At 40.1% G+C, this 23,525-nt stretch overlaps 1 protein-coding gene across 1 annotated transcript in view; it reads left to right on the forward strand.

Annotated features, from left to right (window-relative positions):
* Nucleotides 1-23,525, forward strand: part of ATP6V0A4 (ATPase H+ transporting V0 subunit a4) — a 60,015-nt gene that overhangs the window by 10,149 nt on the left and 26,341 nt on the right. Inside the window, exons 4-12 of the mRNA XM_070756312.1 lie at nucleotides 1,834-1,912; nucleotides 4,182-4,276; nucleotides 5,690-5,815; nucleotides 8,163-8,257; nucleotides 11,267-11,393; nucleotides 11,540-11,619; nucleotides 16,091-16,184; nucleotides 18,728-18,940; nucleotides 20,318-20,468. Coding sequence (XP_070612413.1) covers nucleotides 1,834-1,912; nucleotides 4,182-4,276; nucleotides 5,690-5,815; nucleotides 8,163-8,257; nucleotides 11,267-11,393; nucleotides 11,540-11,619; nucleotides 16,091-16,184; nucleotides 18,728-18,940; nucleotides 20,318-20,468 — 1,060 coding nt within the window. The remainder of the gene's footprint in view (nucleotides 1-1,833; nucleotides 1,913-4,181; nucleotides 4,277-5,689; nucleotides 5,816-8,162; nucleotides 8,258-11,266; nucleotides 11,394-11,539; nucleotides 11,620-16,090; nucleotides 16,185-18,727; nucleotides 18,941-20,317; nucleotides 20,469-23,525) is intronic.

A 23,525-nucleotide genomic window follows, 5' to 3' on the forward strand; every position in this document is an offset into this window, starting at 1 on the left:
TGTGTTTAGAAAATGGGGTTTTTAAAATGTTTTTAGTAGAAATTTAGATTTGTTGTAAATTGTTGTGTTTTTTTTCACTTTGTTGTGAGCCGCCCCGAGTCTGCGGAGAGGGGCGGCATACAAATCTAAATAAACATAAACATAAACATTATATTCATACAGTTTTCAAAACCTTATTTTCAGCTTTATTCTTATCTATCCGTGTATAAACTTTATCCCAAATAATATAAAAGTCAGATTCTTCTTGATCATTCAGCCTTCTTGTCATCATATCCATCTCTGCACAGTCCAAATTTTTTTTTAACTACATCCTCTTTTTTTGGGGACATCTTCCCCCTTCCAATTTTGTGCATAAACTATCCTGGCCGCTGTTAGGATATGTACAACCAGATAAAAAATATATTTTTTATATTTCTGTTTGGCTATACCTAAGAGATAAAATTCAGGGGATTTTTTCTATTTCATGTAATGTAATCTCTCAACCTTGCCAAGCATAGTGTCTTCTAATTGATTGTTTGCTTACATCACCTACTTTAAGTGTCTGAGTTTCTGCTTGCCAATCTATCCCCCAAGGGACCACTTGTCCAGGACCAATTGATTCATTCGTCTTGCTGTTCATGGTACTTTTAATAACAATTTCCTTCTTTCTCCTATTCTTTCTCAGCACCCAACATTCACAGTTTAACACAGGAAAAAAAATGCTTTATTATTCTGATCTTTTTTTATCTGAGAAATATCCTTACTCTGCACTATCTTTTCTAAAATGGTTATTACTTTCTCCCTAGGATAAATCTCTTTATTTCTTTATCAATCTTGATTCCAAAAAAAAATAAAGTTATTCACCATCTTGGTTATTTTGCTCTCGGTTATTTTGCTTGCACTAGGGATATTAGTTGATGTTTTTTTCTTCTAAATATATCATTTTTTCACGTCCTCCTTTTAAACTGAGCTTTCCTATTGAAGCTGTTCTACTCTTGCCATTCTTGCAGTACAATTGCTAATCCATTAAAAAGATAAAAAGATCATGTGCCTTCTTAGCTCAATTCTTTTCTGAGTTTCTCCAGGCTCATTTCCTAGTAACTTGTTTATTATAAATATTTCTTAAAAGAATCAGATTCTTTTATAGCATTTAATTTGGAAACTCGGCATTACTAAATTATATTTTGTTTAGCAACTGTTAAGCTCCATCATTTAAATTCTTTTTGTAAAAGTCTAAGAACTTTTCTTAGAACCAACTATATAGAAAGCCAAGCGTCACATTTTTTCACACTATTTATAAATAATGGATTTAAGGAGATCTTTGTTTGTGGTTTACAATCTAGGCAAATGTATTACTTAAGAAAAAGATATACTGGTATTGGTAAATGACCTACAAAATTATGAATATGGAACACTCTGTATTTCTGTAATCAGTTAAAATGATAATTCATTAACTCAATGGGCTTTTTCTTAAAGAGACATTATTTTGCCTACCCTCTGGTTGCAGAATATTTTAGTTATGATATTGTGCAGGGTGATACATAAGTTTTGAAGAAATAATTTTACTTTGATCTGCTAATGGAGATGACCAGTTGAATCCTTTGGTATATACTTCCATTAAATCTTCATGAGTTCATCTTTCTTTACTTTCATATGATCTGGTGTGCTAGAATAATTCCTAGAATTTGTAGCCATCAGCCTGGATGGATGGATGGATAGACAGACAGATAGACAAGATAGAATAGGATTGATAGGCTAGATAGGATAGCAGGGCAAGATAGATAATATATGATATTAGATACATAATATTGAGTAATTTGGCTAATCTTTTGTTTTTATATGAATTTTCTTTAGTTGAATGCACAAGTGAACAACTTTCAAAGAAGATTTGTGAATGAAGTAAGAAGATGTGAATCCCTAGAAAGGGTCCTCCGTAAGTAGCTTTTAGGTCATTGAAAAATTAAATTTATTGAGAACTGTTCATAGTCCAACAATCTCTAGAATGCTTTAGCGCAGAAAAATAGCAATTATTAGCACTTTTTGATTTAGCATTTTAAGTCCCCAGAAATTGAGCAAAAAGTGGAAATAAAGTACAGTATTAAATGAAAGGGAGGCACTGCTTGCGGCAGATCACTGTGGAGCAGGAGTCTCAAACCCCCATCACTAGACCGTGACCTGTCAGGAACCAGTCCATGCAAGTGAATGGAACCAGATAATGAGTAAAGCCATGCCACCCCTCTAGTCCATGAAATAACCATCCTCCACAGATACATATTATTATTATTATTATTATTATTATTATTATTATTATTATAATTATTATTATTATTATCATCATCATCATCATTATTATTATCATCATCATTATTTATTAGATTTGTATGCCACCCCTCTCCGCAGACTCAGAGCGGCTATATATATCTTACATATGTGTAAGAAAGTTTAAAAATCTGATTAGCTTTTGTGGGAATTCTCTTGCTAAACCGTTTGCCACCATTCTTTCCTGATCTTCTTTTGTTTTTGAAAAGTTTTTGTGATTTTCTGTAGATCCTTGGCAAACAAAGCAATAAAAACAAATATGTTCAAGTTTCCGTAGGTTTAACCTACCTGTTTTTTTTATGAGAGATGTCTTCTGCCTTGTAAAAATGAAAAGCAAGGCTGAAAATATTTCGTTATGTTTCTTCCAGTGAAGCCATTGCACAATTGCCAATTAAGAAAACCAGAAATTTAAAAAGTGTTGCACTTAACCACTCAAAGCCTGGTTGTCCCAGTGATTAAGGCAGAGGATATCTCGTTAATGTGACTCAAGTTGGTGAAAGGTTAGATCATATCCATGTTCATACAAAATCCTTAATCACCAAAGTTACAACTAACCAAGTTTCTTTAAATATATATATATACTGTATATATATATATATATATATATTTATAGAATTTTTCAGATTAAATATATATACATCACAATTATTTTTTTACAGAACTTTACCCATTTCCTTATGTTTCTTATTTTACAGTGTTATATACAAACATGTTTGTTTATATTTAAAAAGATAGATAGATGGATATATATAAGTATACAGTGATACCTCGTCTTACAAACCCCTCATCATACAAACTTTTCAAGATACAAACCCGGGGTTTAAGATTTTTTTGCCTCTTCTTACAAACTATTTTCACCTTACAAACCCACCACCGCAGTTGGGATGCCCCACCTCTAGACTTCTGTTGCCAGTGAAGCACCTGTTTTTGTGCTGTTGGGATTCCCCTGAGGCTCCCCTCCATGGGAAACCCCACCTCTGGACTTCTATGTGATGCTGCAGGGGAATCCCAGCAGCGCAAAAAATGGGTGCTTCGCTGGCAACGGAAGTCCAGAGGTGGGATTTCCCATGGAGGGGAGCCTCAGGGGAATCCCAGCAGCACAAAAACGGGCGCTTCGGCTGGCAAAAGGGGTGAATTTTGGGCTTGCACGCATTAATCGCTTTTCCATTGATTCCTATGGGAAACATTGTTTCGTCTTACAAACTTTTCACCTTAAGAACCTTGTCCCGGAACCAATTAAGTTTGTAAGACAAGGTATCACTGTATATGTATATAGATATATAGATATATAAATATATGAAGATATATAGATAAATATGCATATAGATAACTAGATTTATATATCCATCCATTTTTGTATACCCTTACACATCATTTTTCATATTTATGTATTTATCCATTTTTGTATGCCTTAACACATTGTATCACACTACTATCTTGTTTTTATTCTCTATCCACTTGTACCAATGATTCCATGTATCATTAAATTCTGAATCACTTGTTCCTTTAATTTACATCATCATTTTGTCCGTTTTTCCGCATTTATAGATTTTATCTATAATGTTGTTTTCTGATGGAGTCATTTTGTTTTTTCACAGTTGAGTATAAGATATTCTAGCAGCAGTTATTATATGCATCATTAAATATTGAGTTCTTTTGGGATATTTTTTTTCCATATTCCTAGTAACATATCTTCTGCGGTAAATTCTATTTCTCCTTTTGTAATCTTGGATAGCCACCTATGTTTTACCTTCCAAAATCCTTTCGCTTTGGGACAGGGCCACCACAAGTGAAAGAAGGTGCCAAGTTTCATATGGTTGTGGAAAAGGCAGCACAGTGTTTTGTGAATTTAGCCAGTATATTTCCATTTGTTTTCCTCCCAGGTTTTCTGGAAAGCGAGATGGGGGAGGAGAACCCACCTGTCATATATGGGAAATATCCAGATACTCCACCACCACGAGAAATGATTGACCTAGAGGTAGGCTTTGCATGTTTTAGGTCAGAGAAGCATGATAGACATATAACTTTAGCAATCGAGTTGTCGAAGCGTGGAACTCATTACTGGACTCAGTAGTGTCAACCCCTAACCCCCAACATTTTCCCCTTATACTATCCACGATTGACCTCTCCAGGTTCCTAAGAGGTCAGTAAGGGGCGTGCATAAGTGTGCCTTTCGTCCCCTGTCCAATTGTCTCTCCTTATCTCATATATCTTTTCTTCCTTTCATATATCTTCTCCTCTATTTTTATATCTTTTCTTCTATCCTTTTCTTTATATATAATACTACATGTCTATTCTCTTCAATATGTATTGTGTATTGGACAAAATAAATAAATAAATAAATGTACACATGTTATACTCTGACAATAAAGGTTTGAATTGCATTGCATTGTGTTGCATTGTTATAGGCTCTCCAGGGAAGATATAAACACTTCGGGGGGGGGGGGGGGATACCAGTGTCAATAAAGTAGCTAGAAACCACTGTTGATTCAAAGGGATATTTTCGTTTTTTCTGTTAGTCTAAAGTTTAACTAATATCAATCATCAAAAAAGTTGCAAAAGTTTTTTTTCCTAATGTCATCCAGGTACATAATTTTCTTTTAATTAAGTTCCCTCCTTAATGTTCCTTCAAAAAGTACAACACCAATTATATTTCTAACTTATTAACCATTATGCCAGAGTGCTTCCTTCTTTCTTTATATATTTTTCTATAAATATTTTTATACATTTTTCTATAAACCAAGAAAACCTTGTGTAGCCAATCAGATGTTAACAAAAGAAAATTAAAAACAAAACAAACATGTATGAATTTCAGACTTCTTCCCCCCTCCCTCTAAATAGTACATTCCCATTTTGTTTTTTTACGTTAAAATAAGGTATGTGCAGTGTGCATAGGGATTTGTTCATAGTTTTTTTTTATAGTCCGGCCCTCCAACAGTCTGAGGGACAGTGAACTGGCCCCCTGTGTAAAAAGTTTGGGGACCCCTGGTCTAAACAGACTATAACCAGAAGGGTTAATAGTTAATGATGAATTGAGAACAAAAAGTAAGTGACTTGGAAGCTTGGTGCTTAACTAGCAGAGAGCTGTAAAAAAAATATGTTAAAGTCCCTAATTGTTTTTACCTAACATAGACAGAAGGAGATTTGCTGATTTTCTATTATTTATTTTGCTATCTGCACTTTAAATTTATATCTTTTGTGAATCATTCATACCCAGAAGCAGGGCTGAGATGTTAGTATTCACTGCAAAATTGCCTAACATGCTGAGATGCATTTTGAAATGTTTGCTGTATAATAATCCATCTTTAGAGTAATCTGTTTTGTCAGCAGTGAAATGTGTGACAGTCTGATTGGACACACAGTACTTCTGTTTCTCTCCGGCTATAAACAGACCGTCTTGGAGAAGCTGGAAGGTGAGTTGGAAGAAGCCAACCAGAACCTTCAGGCATTGAGGCAGAACCTGCTGGAACTCACTGAACTCAAACATCTCCTGAAGAAAACCCAAGACTTCTTTGAGGTGACACAATTTTTGAATGCGTTCTTGTCATTTCAGCATTTGGGTTCAGTTAATAATTAATAATAATAAATAATAATAAATAATAATTAATAATGATTAATAATTAATAATAATAATAATTAATAACAATAATTAATAATAATAGTAAATAATAATAATTAATAATAATAATTAATAATAACAATAAATAATAATAAATAATAATAAATAATAATAAATAATAATAAATAATAATAAATAATAATAAATAATAATAAATAATAATAAATAATAATAAATAATAATAAATAATAATAAATAATAATAAATAATAAATAAATAATAACAACAACAACAACAACAACAATAATAATAATAATAATAATAATAATTTATTAGATTTGTATGCTGCCCCTTTCCGAAGACTCGGGGGCGACTCACAACAATAATAACAAGTGACAAATCCAATATTTTAAAAACATCTAAAAACCTGTCATTAAAACGATACAACACAGTCATACCATACATAAACTATATAAGCCTGGGGATATCTCAGTTTCCCCATACCTGTTAACGTAGGCGGGTCTTCAATAACTTACGAAAGGCAAGGAGAGTGTGGGTGGGTCTAATCTCCGGGGGGAGTTGATTCCAGATGGCCGGGGCCGCCACAGAGAAGGCTCTTCCCCTGGGGTCCGCCAGATGACATTATTTAGTCGACGGGACCCAGAGAAGGCCAACTCTGTAGGACTTTATCAGTCGCTGGGATTGGTGTGGCAGAAGACGGTTCCGAAGGTATTGAACCATCTCATCAATTTTATTAATAAAATTGAACGCGTCCAGAGACGGGCTACAGAAATGGTGGAAGGTCTGAAGCATCAAACTTATCAGGAAAGACTTAATGAACTCAATCTCTAAAGTCTGGAGGACAGAAGGGAAAGGGGGGGGACATGATCGAAACATTTAAATATGTTAAATAAGGTTCAGGAGGGAAGCGGCTCACAACAATAGTAAAACAATATTACAATGAAACAATGAAACAAATCTAATATTAAAAATATATAAAACCCCATCATTTAAAACCATGCAACACACACATACCAAACATGAAATATAAAAGCCTGGGGGAGGTATCTCAGTTCCCCCATGCCTGGCAATACAGGTGAATCTTAAGTAATTTGCGAAAGACAAGGAGAGTGGGGGCAGTTCTAATCTCTGGGGGGAGTTGATTCCAGAGGACTGGGGCCACCACAGAGAAGGCTCTTCCCCTGGGGCCCGGCAAATGACATTGTATAATCGACAGGATCCGGAGAAAGCCAACTCTGTGGGACCTTATCAGCTGCTGGGATTCGTGCGGTAGAAGGTGGTTCTGGAGGTATTCTGGTCCCATGCCATGTAGGGCTTTAAAGGTCATTACCAACACTTTGAATTGTGCCCGGAAACTGATCGGCAGCCAGTGCAAGCCACGGAGTGTTGGAGAAACGTGGGCGAATCTGGGAAGCCCCACAATAGCTCTCGCAACCGCATTCTGCATGATCTGAAGTTTCCGAACACTTTTCAAAGGTAGCCCCATGTAGAGAGCGTTGCAGTAGTCAAACCTCGAGGTGATGAGGGCAATGAGCGACTGTGAGCAATGACTCCCTGTCCAAATAGGGCTGCAACTGGTGCACCAGGCGAACCTGGGCAAACACCCTCGTCACCACAGCTGAAAGATGGTGTTCCAATGTTAGCTGTGGATTGAGGAGGGACGCCCAAGTTGCGAACCCTCTCTGAGGGGGTCAATAATTCCCCTCCCCCCAGGGTAATGGACGGACAGATGGAATTGTCCTTGGGAGGCAAAACGCACAGCCACTCCGTCTTGTCAGGGTTAAGTTTGAGCTTGTTGACACCCATCCAGACCCCAACAGCCTCCAGGCACCGGCACATCACTTCCACTGCTTCGTTGACTGGACATGGGGTGGAGATATATAACTGGGTATCATCAGCATACTGATGATACCTCACCCCATGCCCTTGGGTGATCTTGCCCAGCGGTTTCATGTAGATATTAAACAGCAGGGGGGAGAGGACCGACCCCTGAGGCACCCCACAAGGGAGAGACCTAGAGGTCGACCTCTGACCCCCCACTAACACCGACTGCGAGCGACCGGAGAGGTAGGAGGAGAACCACTGGAGGACAGTGCCTTCTACTCCCATCCCCTCCAGCCGGCACAGAAGGATGCCATGGTCGATGGTATCGAAAGTCGCTGAGAGGACAAGAAGCACCAGGACAGATGACAAGCCCCTGTCCCGGGCCCGCCAGAGATCAGGTCTTGGACTGGCTGAGTTTTGGAATAGGACTTTTAAGTTAAGCCTTTCTCCTTCTTTTCAGACTGAGACTAATTTGCCTGATGATTTCTTCAATGAAGATACTTCAGGGCTCTTGGAATTAAGAACCGCCCCTGCAGCAGTTGCTACAAAACTGGGGTGAGTGTTGTTTCTCTTGTGTCGTTTCCGCCATGTTTATGTCTTAGTGACGTAGCCCATAGTTCAAGCATCTCATCGAAGTGAATACTCTTCCTCCTGGCTGAATGTAGCTGATGGTGAAGAAAATTCTCCATTTAGCTATTTATTTATTTATCAGATTAATATTTTCCCTTTGTCCTGAAGCTGGGCTGAAGAAGCCTCCATGAGGCAGCAAATGATGCAATGAGGATCATATCATTAGAGCCGGGGTGGCGCAGCAGGTAGAGTGCTGTACTGCAGGCCACTGAAGCTGACTGTAGATCTGAAGGTCAGCGGTTTCAAATCTCATCACCGGCTCAAGGTTGACTCAGCCTTCCATCCTTCCGAGGTGGGTAAAATGAGAACCCGGATTGTGGGGGCAATAGGCTGGCTCTGTTAAAAAGTGCTATTGCTAACATGTTGTAAGCCGCCCTGAGTCTTAAGGAGAAGGACAGCATAAAAATTAATTAATTAAATAAATAAATAAAATAAATAAGCTCCACCCCCTTTCGCATATCTATTGAATGTTGCACAATGTGTAAAAGGGGCTGAGCTTATATTGTGATGCTGATTTCATCATTTTGCTGAAAGCCTTCCAATCCTATAGCTCCCTCTATAGAAATGGTCATCTCTGCTTGGTACACCATGCCACTAAATTCCAAAGTGCTACCCATTTTGACACCCAAAAAATGAGAAATGAATGTAGAATAACCCTTACATAGGCTTGGTTCACAAAAATATGGAGGAACACCATCACTTCTTCCCCTCACAATATTTATTAATACCTAAAACCTGATCCACTTAACAAATGTGAAGCTAAAGTTAATCCTGTCCTATTACTGTAGGGGTCTCAAGCTCAATTTCATTGAGTTTCACAGGGCTGTGGTTGACCTTGGGGGACCAGGGGGGCATGGCTGACTGGGTGGGTGTGGCCAACTGCATGGGCGTGGTCATCTTGATGCCACTCCCCAAACTGCTGGCATGTTTCCTCTTCACAGTGGTTAGACTGGGCCCAAACCTATATTGGCCTGAGCTTTCCTCTTCACACTGGATAGACCAAGAGGGCCTCCTGGGCCAGATCCAATGAAGGGCTGTAAAAATTTTAACTACCACACTATGGCCATGGGTTACTTTGTAGGTGTAGCTTGCCAGCCAGGTGGGAGTGGCTTGATGATCATGTGAGAGGGGGTGGCTTAAAGGTCATGTGACAGGCTTAAAGATAGCCAACTTGATGTCACTCATGTCAAGGGTTAAGGTTAAGGTGCCCTGGCCTCTCTTCGCCTCAAAGAGATACAATTTCCCGATCTATTTGCTATTACTGTACTGAACATCCAAAATGTACTATTTAATTCTATGTATATAAGCCATATGTGTACATACATATTACACACAGTCACACAAAAATATGCATTATCTACTATTTAAACGCACCCACACAGCTCTTCTAAAATTATACACATTCAACCTCATTTACTGCATTTCCCGGAAGGGGAAAAAAAGAAAAAAAAAACCAAAATTTTTCTACCGGTTCTGTGTACGCGACCATATTTGTGCGAGCCCATCACTGGCCGAATCCAACCACATCTCGAGCTGGATGCAGCCCATGCTCCTTGAGTTTTACACCCCTGTACTATTGCATCTCGTTCCTACTAATGGTCAGATTAGTAGGAACGAGATGCAGTAGTACAGGGGTGTCAAACTCAAGGCCCATGGGCTGAATCTGGCTCGAGATATGGTTGGATCCAGCCAGTGATGGGTTCCTACAGGTACGGTCAGGTATGCAAAACCGGTAGAAAAAGTTCGAACTTTTTTCTTTTTTCCCCTTCCACGCTCTGGGTATGTTTTTCCTATTGCAGTAAATGAGGTTGAATGTGTATTTAGCAGAGAGATAGCAGGGTGTTAGCGTAGTATGTTTGGAAACCCCAAACCTCGAACTGATTTCATTACAAACATTGGAACTCCACCTTGATTGTCCCATGAGTCCATCCTTAAATACCTATTGGGATTGGTCAACAATTCCCTAGAGTTAAAAACGACAGATTACTTCCTTTTCTCATACAAGTATTCTTGTCTTTTTCTTAGTCTTCTAAAGCGGGCATCTAACAGAGGCTTGTGGTCTACCTCCTCCTCCGAGTTGGACATTACCATCCTTGGCATATCTGCCATCTCTGGTGGTCCCCCAGGTTCATCCAGGTCTATCTCTCCCTCACTCTCTGCATCCGCTGGAAAAATCATTGGCCCAGGGTATCAAGATGGGTCTGGCTCATCCTCCTCAAAATCTATCATTGCCAGAGTTGGTCGAGGACCACTCACAACAGTAGTAGGGTTACAATCAGGGGTGGGCAGCAGGCAGGGCGGGGGTGGAACGGAGTTCCACCAATGGAAATGAAGATGCGTTTGTAGCTCCAGCTGATCAGCGGCTGTCACTTCCTGGATTACCGGTCTCGGCCCGGCTCTCCATTTCCCCCCCCCCCGCGTCTGCGTCTTCACTCCTTGCTTTTTTCCTCTTTCCTCCTTCCTGGCCTCGGACGGCTTCCCTCTCTCCTACCCAGCTCCCCTCCAGCCTCACGCGGCCACCTCCCACCTGAGGTGCAAGCAGAAGGCGTGGGTGGAAGCGGTCCTGGCAGCATTTATGCTTCTGGCAGCACCAATTCACCTAGCTACCCAGCCTGAGGTGAGGAGGTGACTTAGTAAGTAGAGCGTGGGAAACACAAAGCAAATTGTCACCCCAGTGAGCGACACTGGTAAGGTTGCGAGTCGAGGATTTAACAGTTCACTTGAACGATGATGATCATTCAAGCCACTCCCACCTGATCACATGGCCAGCAAGCCACTCCCGCCCAGTCATATGACCATTAAGCCACACCCACAGTGTGGCAGTAAAAAAAATTTGGCTGCCCACTACTGGTTACAATTGGTATAATTCAATGAACTAATTGCTTCTACCAGAGTATATTATACAGGGTACTATGTTTGATTGGCATCCCATAGATTTATAGCTGGTGTGATTAAAAGAGAGAGGCTGGTGACCTTTGAACGTCTGCTGTGGAGAGCCTGCAGGGGAAACATCTATCTGAAGTTCAGTGAAATGGATACAACCTTGGAAGATCCTGTCACTGTAGGTACCAATAGGTTTTTAATTTTGTTGCCTCAGATCTTTTAATTGGGATATAATGCTGGGAAATTGCCGGGATTTTATTTGGTTGCCTCTGTGATTATTTTGAAACGGGTTCTCCTTAAATCATAATTTTCTTTCCCAGAAAGAAAGAGATGAAAAAGAACGTGTTCATCATCTTCTATCAAGGCGAGCAGCTGAGACAAAAAATCAAGAAGATTTGTGAAGGGTGAGAAAGAGGATTTTGAGTGTAACTGAAATTAATGAATCTTGGGTTGGTCAATTAATGAAACTTGGAGTTGTCTTTCAGATTGATCTCAGTGGGATTTTAATGTCCACTGTTTTGACTAGTCCTAGACAAGACCCAGCCTGGAAAATTCAAATTGGAATTAAGTCCAGAGTTGGAACATTTATTTATTTATTATTTATTTATTAAATTTGTATGCCGCCCCTCTCCGTAGACTCGGGGCGGCTCACAACAGTAATAGAAAAAACAATGTAGAATACAAATCTAATAATTAAAACTAAAAACCCATAATTTAAAAAACATGCACACAACATACCATACATAAACAATATAGGCCTGGGGAAGTTATATCAGTTCCGCCATGCCTGACGACAGAGGTGGGTTTTAAGGAGTTTACGAAAGGCAAGGAGGGTGGGGGCAGTTCTAATCTCAGGGGGGAGCTGATTCCAGAGGGTCGGGGCTGCCACAGAGAAGGCTCTCCCCCTGGGGACCCGCCAAACGACATTGTTTGGTCGACGGGACCCGGAGAAGGCCAACTCTTTGGGACCTAATCGGTCGCTGGGATTCATGCGGCAGAAGGGGGTCCCGGAGATATTCTGGTCCAATGCCATGAAGGGCTACATACAATCCAAGTTGGCTTTGTGAGTTTTAAACCTTTGCTCACAACTATCCAATAGAGAAATATCGCTATCACATTTGCTTCTGGTTCTGTAGCTGAAATTTATATTGAACGTGTTGTCCCAATGGTGCTTTTTCAAGAGGCAATTGGACTGTCTTTGTTTTTTCTTGAAGATGTTTCACTTCTCATCCAAGAAACTTCCCCAGTTCTGACTGAGAATTTAGATAAGAAGCATCAAGAACTGAAGAAGCTTCTTGGATGAGAAACAAAACATCTTCAAGGAAAAACAAAGAAAGTCCAGTTGCCTCTTAAAAAAAGCACCTTTGGGTCAATGCTCTCTACATGGGGCTACCTTTGAAAAGTGTTCAGAAACTTCAGATCGTGCAGAATGTGGCCGCGAGAGCTATCGTGGGGCTTCCTAGATTCGCCCACGTTTCTACAACACTCCGTGGCCTGCACTGGCTGCCGATTGCGCTTCCGGTCACAATTCAAAGTGTTGGTAATGACCTTTAAAGCCCTTCATGGCATTGGACCAGAATACCTTTGGGGACCGCCTTCTACCGCACGAATCCCAGCGGCCGATAAGGTCCCACAGAGTTGGCCTTCTCCGGTTCCTGTTGACCAAACAATGTCGTTTGGCGGGCCCCAGGGGAAGAGCCTTCTCTGTGGCAGCCCCGGCCCTCTGGAATCAACTCCCCCCGGAGATTAGAACGGCCCCCACCCTCCTTGTCTTTCGCAAGTTACTCAAGACCCACCTATATCGCCAGGCATGGGGGAATTAAGACATCTCCCCCAGGCTTTCTTATATTTTATGTTTGGTATGTATGTGTTGTATGGTTTTTAAATTGTCGGGATTTTTAATGTAATTTTATTATTAGATTTGTTCCATTTTTTAAAATTATTATTGTTGTTAGCCGCCCCGAGTCTTCGGAGAGGGGCGGCATACAAATCTAATAAATTGAATTGAATTGAATTGAACTATGATCTGGATGACTGAGAATCTCCATATATTGAACATTCTCCTATTGATCACAAATGTTGAGGAGTTTTGACTCCTTAAAGAGCCAAAATGATATCATCCATGTCCATATTGAAAATAGTCCTTCAAGATTTTCAGTAGCTTAGAAAATTTGAAGCACCACATTTCTACATCCAAACCAGTTATTCACGGACTTACCGTAGCAGGATATTTAAAAATTGTCTATTTTGGCAAAGGATGGGAAGAGTGCAGAACTTCTGTTAAAGCATGAACAAGAAAACCCCATCTGCTGTTCAACATTCTTTGCCAAAAAAATTCAACATTTGAGATTACTGCTAATGTTTTTCTCTCTCTTGCTATGTTGCTATTAATTTTAACACTAGAAAAAATTAATTCGTGTTAAATTTTACCTACCAGGTTTATTAAAATTGGAAGCAGCGCAAAATATAAGCCTTTCCCAAGGCCTCCTCCATTTCAGTTGAGGATGCTGAAACACTAATGGCAGATTTTATCAGTTTCAAAACTCTCCAGTGAATGGTTCGTGCGCTTTCTTAGATGAAGGTGTCATTAAAGTAGAAGTGATGTTTTGACAGGCAAAACTTTCACATCTTTCAGCTGTGGCAAGGGGGGCGTTTGCCCAGGTCCGCCTGGTACACCAGTTGCGGCCCTATCTGGATCGGGAGTCACTGCTCACAGTCACTCACGCCCTCATCACCTCGAGGCTCGACTACTGTAATGCTCTCTACATGGGGCTACCTTTGAAAAGTGTTCGGAAACTTCAGATCGTGCAGAATGCAGCTGCGAGAGCAATCATGGGTTTCCCTAAATATGCCCATGTCACACCAACACTCCGCAGTCTGCATTGGTTGCCGATCAGTTTCTGGTCACAATTCAAAGTGTAAGTTATGACCTATAAAGCCCTTCATGGCACCGGACCAGATTATCTTCCGGACCACCTTCTGCCGCACAAACCCCAGCGACCAGTTAGGTCCCACAGAGTGGGCCTTCTCCGGGTCCCATCAACTAAACAATGTTGTTTGGCGGGACCCAGGGGAAGAGCCTTCTCTGTGGCAGCCCCGACCCTCTGGAACCAACTCCCCCCAGAGATTAGAATAGCCCCCACCCTCCTTGCCTTTCGTAAGCTCCTTAAAACCCACCTCTGACGTCAGGCATGGGGGAACTGAGATATTTTTCCCCCTAGGCTTCTACAATTTATGCATGGTATGTTTGTATGTATGATTGGTTATTATAACAAGGGTTTTTAGCTGTTTTGTCACATGCTGTTTTTACCACTGTTGTTAGCCGCCCCGAGTCCACGGAGAGGGGCGGCATACAAATCCAATAAATAAATAAATATAAATATAAAATAAATAAAACTGGCATGCAAAACAACTGTGACAAGACCAAAGCTATCGACTGAAACTTGTCTGTCCTGGGGAGAAGGCAGGGAATGTAGCTTATGTGGCTCTTTTAAAGAGGGATATTTTTTCAATAACAATTTGAGAACTTAAAAGTTCAGTTTAAAATATGGGGTGAGCACCTAAAATTTTTCTTAATGAAAAAACAAATTAACATGGTTCCGTTGATAGTTTGATTTGAATAGATTAATGGTGAATCCAAGCCAGGCTTGAAGCTGGAACAATGTAGTCATGCATAATCAAGGTGGAGTGGAGAAAAAAAATATTGTGATGGTAACCCTACCAAGACCCTTCTCACAGTTACTACTGTTCAGCAATGTACCACATATACTGTACCTCTGTGTTTTGTTTTTCTTGCCTAAATGTAGAACCTTACTTTGTTCACCATTGAATTTCATTTTGTCTGATAGCACCCATTGTTCAAGCTGCAATATGCTCAGAACACATACAGTACATTCCAAAAGTTTATCCCGTAGAAACCTGGTGTATTTGTTCATTACAGATGAGAGACTAATAGGGTGGACAATTTGCAAAATCAATAAAAATAAAAAGTCTAGCAATAGCAAAGCATTTTATTGATTCTAATAACACTCCCAATAGAATATCCCTCATAGCCTGGAGCAACACAGAGAAAGCCTTCTCCTGCATGTCAGATAGATGGGCTTTTGAGAAGGATGACTCCAAAACATTTCTCCTAAAGAACTTAATGGCCTGATAAGCTCTTAATAGCCCTTAAGTCATTTAGCTAGTCAGGTCTTAAGCCATTCAACTCTTTAACTTTAAAAAGCAATTTTATCTCAAATTGTCTATTAAGCAGCTGGAAACCAGTGTAGAACTTTCACTGGGAAAACTTATGGGATCTGTGTACCTTGTACTGTTTAGCAATCTATCTACAGTGTTCCCTTGATTTTCGTGGGGGATGCGTTCCAAGACCGCCCGCGAAAGTCAAATTTCCGCAAAGTAGAGATGCGGAAGTAAATACACCATTTTTGGCTATGGACAGTATCACAAGCCTTCCCGTAACACTTTAAACCCCTAAATTACCATTTCCCATTCCCTTAACAACCATTTACTCACCATTATTACAGGTACTCACCATTGAATAAGACACTTAGTGATCCTGATATTTATAAACCAAATTATTTATTAACAGTAATTATTATTTTTGTTATTTATTTGCAAAAATTATTAGTTTGGCGATGACATATGACGTCATTGGGTGGGAAAAACCGTGGTATAGGAAAAAAACCGCAGAGTATTTTTTAATTAATATTTTTTTAAAAACCGTGGTATAGGCTATTCGCGAAGTTCGAACCCGTGAAAATCAAGGGAACACTGTACTGCCTTTTTTCTAAACAATTACAACTTCCATACCTTTATTGTAAAATGCATTTGGGCGGACACAGTGGCTGGAACCACATGTTGTTTCTTCCTTAGGTTCCGTGCCACTGTATATCCCTGTCCCGAATCAGCTGGAGAACGCCGAGAAATGGCTGCTGGGGTGAACACAAGGATTGAAGATCTCAACACAGTAGGTGGTCTTTAGCCCTGCTTGGAGTAATACGTGGTATGCCTTAATGTGCCAATCCTTAGCAGCTATGGGAGCCCTGGCAGAAGTAGCTCAGATATGTGTCCTAGCATCCTTCCTACGGTGCCAATCACCAAGCAGTTGGGTCTAGAGACCACTCTCTATGTTTCTTATGAGGCAGTGATGACAAACCTATGGCATGGGTGCCACAGGTGGCACACAGAGCCATATCTGCTGGCACGCGAGCCATTGCCCTAGCTCAGCTCCAACGTGCATGTGTGTGCCAACCAGCTGTTTTTTCACTCATAGAGGCACTGGAGGGCGTTTCTGGGTTCCAGAGAGCTTTTAGAATAGAATAGAATAGAATAGAATAGAATTTTTATTGGCCAAGTGTGATTGGACACACAAGGAATTTGTCTTGGTGCAGATGCTCTCAGCGTACACAAAATAAAATATACATTTGTCAAGAATCATGTGGTACAACACTTAATGATTGTCATAGGGGTCAAATAAGCAATGAAGAAGCAATATTAATAAAAATCTTAAGGATACAAGCAACAAGTTACAGTCATACAGCCAACATGGGAGGAAATGGGTGATAGGAATGATGAGAAAAACTAGTAGAATAGAAGTGCAGATTTAGTAGAAAGTCTGACAGTGTTGAGGGAATTATTTGTTTAGTAGAGTGATGGCGTTTGGAAAAAAACTGTTTTTGTGTCTAGTTGTCTTGGTGTGCAGTGCTCTGTAGCGACGTTTTGAGGGTAGGAGTTGAAACAATTTGTGTCCAGGATGTGAAGGGTCAGTAAATATTTTCCCCGCCCTCTTTTTGACTTGTGCAGTATCCAGGTCCTCAATGGAAGGCAGGTTGGCAGCAATTGTTTTTTCTGCAGTTCTGATTCTCCTCTGAAGTCTGTGTCAGTCTTGTTCGGTTGCAGAACCAAACCAGACAGTTATAGAGGTGCAGATGACAGACTCAATTATTCCTCTGTAGAACTATATCAGCAGCTCCTTAGGAGGATGGGGGAGGACATTTTTACCGTCCCCCCAGCTCCAGGAAGCCTTCGGAGCCTGAGGAGGGCGAAACATGCACCTACTGGGCCCGCCAGAAGTTGAAAATGTTTCCAACCTCCGGGGGTCAGGAGAAGCTGTTTTTGCCCTCCCCAAGCATTGAATTATGGGTGTGGGCACGTGCGCATGCACGATAGCGTGTGTGCATGCTCTTTCAACTCCTAAGGGAAAAAAAGGTTCGCCATCACTGTCATAAGGCATCAGAGCCACATCACTTAGGTGCCCTATTGGAGATTTAAATGGCAGCTACCAATAAAAACAGAACACCAGTGTGGTTGCCACCAGGATTAATAGGTGGGCATAGTGTAGAAGCTGATGATATAGAATGGGAGCAGTGTGGTAGCGCACTGCGCACCAGTAGCAGCCACCAGATTGTGCAATTTGTATGCAACCGCTCCGGTGGCAGTCCTATGGGCACCACCATCTTTTTTTTTTGTATTTTTTGCTTCATGTGCATGCGCAGAAGCAAAATCTTGCAAGGGGATGCGCATGTGAGAGAGATTTGGGTGATTTTTTTAACTGAAATCTCTTGCACGCGTGTCCCCTCATAAGATTTCAGCGTGTTTTTGCGTTTTGCTCATGTGCAGAAGCAAAAACACGCTATACGCACACACATGCAACACAATCGAAGCTGCATGCACAGCACACCAGTGGCAGCGGTAGTAGCAATCTGCCCACGGATGAGAGTAAATTAAGACGCTGGAAAATTAGTCAAATGGTCCCAATAATGGGATAGAGCAGGAGTGTCAAACTGGCAGCCCGCGGGCCAGAGGGGTTGGGTGTAGGCCATGCCCACCCCAGCTCTACTAAGGGAAAAACATCACGGCAACCTGACACTGTAAGTTTGACACCCGGAGGGTAGAGCAAATATAAACCATGAATCTAAGCCAGTTCTTTCATCCTACTCATGTCTGTCTGTAACTGCCAGAATTCCTCAACCAGGAAAGGCATTCTGCAAGCTGGCTGGGGAATTTTTCAGGGGTGGGCAATTAATTTTGCCATGGGGCCACATGAGAAATTGGGATGGTTTTAGAGGGCCGGACTAATATAATTAACTCTGTTCTACCCAATACTGTAAAGAGCCAGACCCTGGCCTGACCTAAACACTCAGACCCACTCTGTTTGCTTTACGGCAACATAGTGCACCACACTCACTGCGCTGGAGTGTTTGTGTGATTTCTGTGCTTGGCTGCTCTCAGTAGGAGGTCGGGGTCTGCTCCAGTGCAAGGGTGAAAGAGCTCACCGCGTCTGCCGGGACTTCTCCGGTTCCTCCTTTACTCTGATTCATCAGGAAATCAGGAACCGGAGGAGTCCCGGCAGACACGGTGAGCTCTTTCATCCTCGCACTGGAGCAGACCCCGACCTCCGCAGACCGGTGACAGACAGCGGGCGGGCCGGATGTGGGCCGCGGGCCACCCCCTGCCCATGTCTGGTATATTTGCTGGGTTCCTAATCTAAACATTTGCCCCTCCTTACAGGTGATCATCCAAACTGAGTCCCATCGACAGGGGCTGTTGAAGGACGCATCTGTGAACCTGTGGGCCTGGGGAATCAAAGTGAAGAAAATGAAAGCCATCTACCACATCTTGAATTCTTGCAACATCGATGTCACTCAACAGTGTGTCATTGCAGAGATCTGGTTCCCTGTGGTAGATACCCCCAGGATAAAAATAGCACTAAAACAAGGAATGGTGAGGAGAATTCTGTCTTTCTTAGCAAACAATATTTACTCGCTTGCTTGGATCTAGATCCAGTCATTCTGAGACAGTGTGTTGGACACAAATTAAATTGGAAATAGCCCGCAGTTGTTTTTCAACCGTTGGAAAGAGCCCACAAATTCTCACTGACAGCTCCCTAAACACTTTTTGTTCCCATTATTCTTTGGTAGAGACTACAGATGGGAGTGCAATATACAGCCAATTTTAACACTGTACTGTAAATGTATTTATTTATTTAACTGTTTTTGTAACCTAAGACCCAGTCTGTTAAGATTCTAGGCCAGAGGTCTTCAAACTTGGCAACTTTAAGACTTGTGGACTACATCTCCCAGAATTCTCCAGCCAGCATAGTGAGTTAATCTACAAGTCTTAAAGTCCACAGCGAGTTAGTCCACAAGTCTTAAAGTTGCCAAGTCTGGGGACTCCTGTTCTAAGCAGTAGACCAGTGTTTCTGAACCTTGGCAACATTAAGCTGTGTAGATTTCAACACTCAGAATTCACTAGCCAACTTGGTGGCTGAGTAATTCTGGGAATTGAAATCCAAGCAGCTTAAAATTGCCAAAGTTGAGAAGCACTGCAATTGACTAACAGAGTAGAGCAGAGTAGAGCGGAATAGAATAGAATAGAATAGAATTCTTTATTGGCCAAGTGTGATTGGCCAAGGAATTTGTCTTGGTGCATATGCTCTCAGTGTACATTAAAAAAAAGAGATACATTTGTCAAAAATCACGTGGTACAACACTTAATGATTTATGGGGGTCAAATAAGCAATGAGGAAACAATATTAGTAAAAATCTGAAAGATACAAGCAACAAGTTACAGTCATAAGTGGGAGGAAATGGGTGATTGGAATGATGGGGAAAAACTCATAGTAATAGAATGGAGTAGAATTTTTATTGGCCAAGTGTGATTGGACACACAAGGAATTTGTCTTGGTGCATATGCTCTCAGCGTACATAAAATAAAATATACATTTGTCAAGAATCATGTGGTACCACACTTAATGATTGTCATAGGGGTCAAATAAGCAATGAAAAAGCAATATTAATAAAAATCTTAAGGATACAAGCAACAAGTTATAGTCATACAGCCAACATGGGAGGAAATGGGTGAAAGGAATGATGAGAAAAACTAGTAGAATAAAAGTCTGACAGTTTTGAGGGAATTATTTGTTTAGTAGAGTGATGGCGTTTGGAAAAAAAACTGTTCTTGTGTCTAGTTGTCTTGGTGTGCAGTGCTCTGTAGTGCAGACTTAGTAGTGCAGATTTAGTAAAACACAGAGACACAGAGTTGGAAGAAACCATGGACGTAATGACTGCCTAATTCTAATCATTGTCGACTTGATCTCAGGAACGAAGTGGTTCTACAATCAACCCCATCCTGACTGCTATACAGACCAGGTTGGAACCTCCTACCTTTAACCGGACCAATAAATTCACTGCTGGATTCCAGGCCATTGTAGATGCTTATGGTGTTGGGAATTATAGAGAGATTAACCCAGGTATATGGACTCTGATTTATTTTTGATCCCTTTTTAAAGATAGCAGGTTTTCAGTGACTTTATTCCAAGGTCTTTATCTATTTTATTTTATTTATTTATTTTTTTTATGCCAAATGTATCCACACCAGTAGTGGGTTCTAAAAGCTGTCACTACCGTTTCACGCGCATGATCTTTATTTATTTATTTATTTATTTATTTATTATTTCTTTAGTTCTTTATTTCTTTATTTCTTTAGTTCTTTATTTCTTTATTTATATCAATCAAATAGAGGATAGTAGTTTACATAAACATAACATAGAAAGTAGCGATAAAAAAAGACAATAGGACAGGGACGGTAGGCACAATGGTGCGTTTATTGACGCTCCTTACAGACCTTTCAGAAAAGGGGAGGGGTCAACTGTAGACCATCTAAGGTTGAAGATTTTGGGGTTGGGGGAAGAAACTACAGAGTCAGATAGTGAATTCCAGGCGTTGATCACTCTATTGCTGAAGTCGTATTTTCTGCAGTCTAGTTTGGACATATTTGGTCTTAGACTAGAGTCCGTCCCCCCCGATCCCCGTTTGCTGATTATAGCACTTGAGAATGGTATGATTGTGTAATATTGATTGTTTTTTTTTAATATTAAGGGATTTTAACTTCAGTTTTATTAATATTAGATTTGTACCACTGTTTATTGTATTTTATTATTGTTGTGAGACGCCCCGAGTCCTTGGAGAGGGGCGGCATACAAATCTAATAAATTATTATTAATTATTATTATTCTTCAACCTATTCTCCAATGCACCTGAAGGCAGGACAAGAAACAATGGATAGGAACTAATCAAGGAGTGAAGTAACCTAGATATAAAAAACAATATCTTGATAGTTAGAACAATCAATCAATGGAGTGGCTTGCCTTCAGAAGTTGTGGGTGGTCTATTACTGGAGGTCTTTTTTTTTAAAAAAGAGACTGGACAGCCCTTTGCTTGAAAATAGTATAGCGCCTCCTGATTGAGCAGGGGGTTGGACTAGAAGACCTCCATTGTCTCTCCCAAGTATGTGATTCTATTATTAATAACATATTAAGGGGCGAGTACAAGTGCACTAGAGTGCCTTCCGTCCCCTGTCCTATTGCTCCTGTATCTTTCTTCTATTCCTATATCTCTTCTTCTATTCTTTCATTGATATGTTCTATTACTATATCTTCTTTTCTATTCTTTCATAGATATATTTTACTATGAGTATCTCCTCTATAACCTTCATCATGTATTTTACTATGTGTGTATATGTATATATATATATGTGTGTGTGTGTGTGTGTGTCACATGTTTTTTTGCTGAATTTGAAAATTAAGGGAGACTAGGATAGATCTATTTCGGCCTTATTTTGGCCTCATCAGCTAGCCATACCCACTGGGACTTCAACCTGCAACCTTTGCCTTGTAAGGCAGAGAATTATCCTCTAGGCTACAGTATCCAATCCCTTCAGCTCTGCACCAGGGAAGGGTTACATATTTTTGTGTCGAATCACCCTGGTGTATTGAAGGAACATCACAGCTCCTTATTTGCCTCTCGGCCCAACCCAGGTCCATTTCCAAGGCAGTTAATTTTATTGATAGCCGACAATTCTATCTGTATGTGTCACATGTTTTTTTGCTGAATTTGAAAATTAAGAGAGACTAGGATAGATGTATTTTGGCCTTATTTTGGCCTCATCAGCTAGCCACACCCATATATATATCCATTAAAACTCTCATTGTGTATTGGACAAAATAAATAAATAAATAAATAAAATAAATATTACTGCCTAAAATACTGCTTCTTTTGCAATATACTGTACATTCAATATATATCACAGGTAGAACTCAAAGTAACTTACTCTAGATGAATTTGGCCTAGATGAAATTCAGAATAAGGCATTGAAACTTTACATTTTTAAAGGTCACTATAAATAACCAATATAGTAATAGACTGCCTGGAAGCGTTTAAAGGATTTTTTTTGTCTTTTTTGTTTCTTTAATTGTCGGAGGCAAGTTTTTTTTAAAAAAAATAGAGGTTTTTAAGGGTTAAAATTTTAAAAAATATTGAGAGGTCTTGATCTAAAAAAAGACATGCCCATATACCCATTAAGTCCAGATCCTAAAATTATATAATGTCTTATCTAAAAACATTCAATTCCAAATATTTAATATAATTGCCCATGTTCTAGTTTATAATTATAATTGCCACTTATTCTCTACTTGGGGTATTTAAAAGAAAAACATGACTTTAAATTAATAGCATTTCATTATTTTATGTGTATACTGTATGTGTAAATATATATGTGTATACATACCATATATATGTAAAACAAGCATAATATACTGTGTAACAGCGCCATCTGTTGATTCCAACAGAGAAGGCATGTTTTAAAATTTTTCATTGAAACCCAGTGCATTTAGTCTCTGTTCAAGTTTTGGTTAAAAGACGGGGTCCTTACTTAAGTTAGCAGGTTTATCTATGATTCCCAGTTGTAGTCAGATATGTACCTTCTGGCATCTATAGACAAGGAACATATTGAAAAGTGTCCATTACCTCTCAGAAACATAGGAAACAGTATTTCAACATTATGCAAAAAGATTCTTCCATCCATACATTGAATTTGGAGGCTCCAGAAATTCCTCAAAACCCCCCAAAACAAAGGTATTTTTCAAATTAAATCAAACTGGTGTATTGGGTAAGGTGTTGACCTGGAAATCAGGAGGCTGTGACTCAATGAAGAGTTGCAAAAATGTTTACTGCCACACTGTGGCCGTGGCTTATTTGGGGGGAGGGGGCGGGCTTGCTGGCCACGTGACCAGGTGGATGACTTAAAGGTCCTGTAACTGGCTTAAAGGTGTTCTGTCGGGCTCTCTGGTAGACTCCTCCCAAAAATTCACAGGTACAAATTTCAGACACAAACACGTTTGAAAATTCAAAACAATGTTCTTTATAATGAAAATTCACTTAACCTAAGCCCTCTTTTGGTATAGCAAAGAGCACTCGTCTCCAAACAAACTGGTCATTTGTACAAGTCCCTTATCAGTTCTGTGATACTA

This window comes from Erythrolamprus reginae, chromosome 6 (assembly GCF_031021105.1).
Source record: "Erythrolamprus reginae isolate rEryReg1 chromosome 6, rEryReg1.hap1, whole genome shotgun sequence".
Classification (NCBI taxonomy): Eukaryota; Metazoa; Chordata; class Lepidosauria; order Squamata; family Dipsadidae; genus Erythrolamprus; species Erythrolamprus reginae.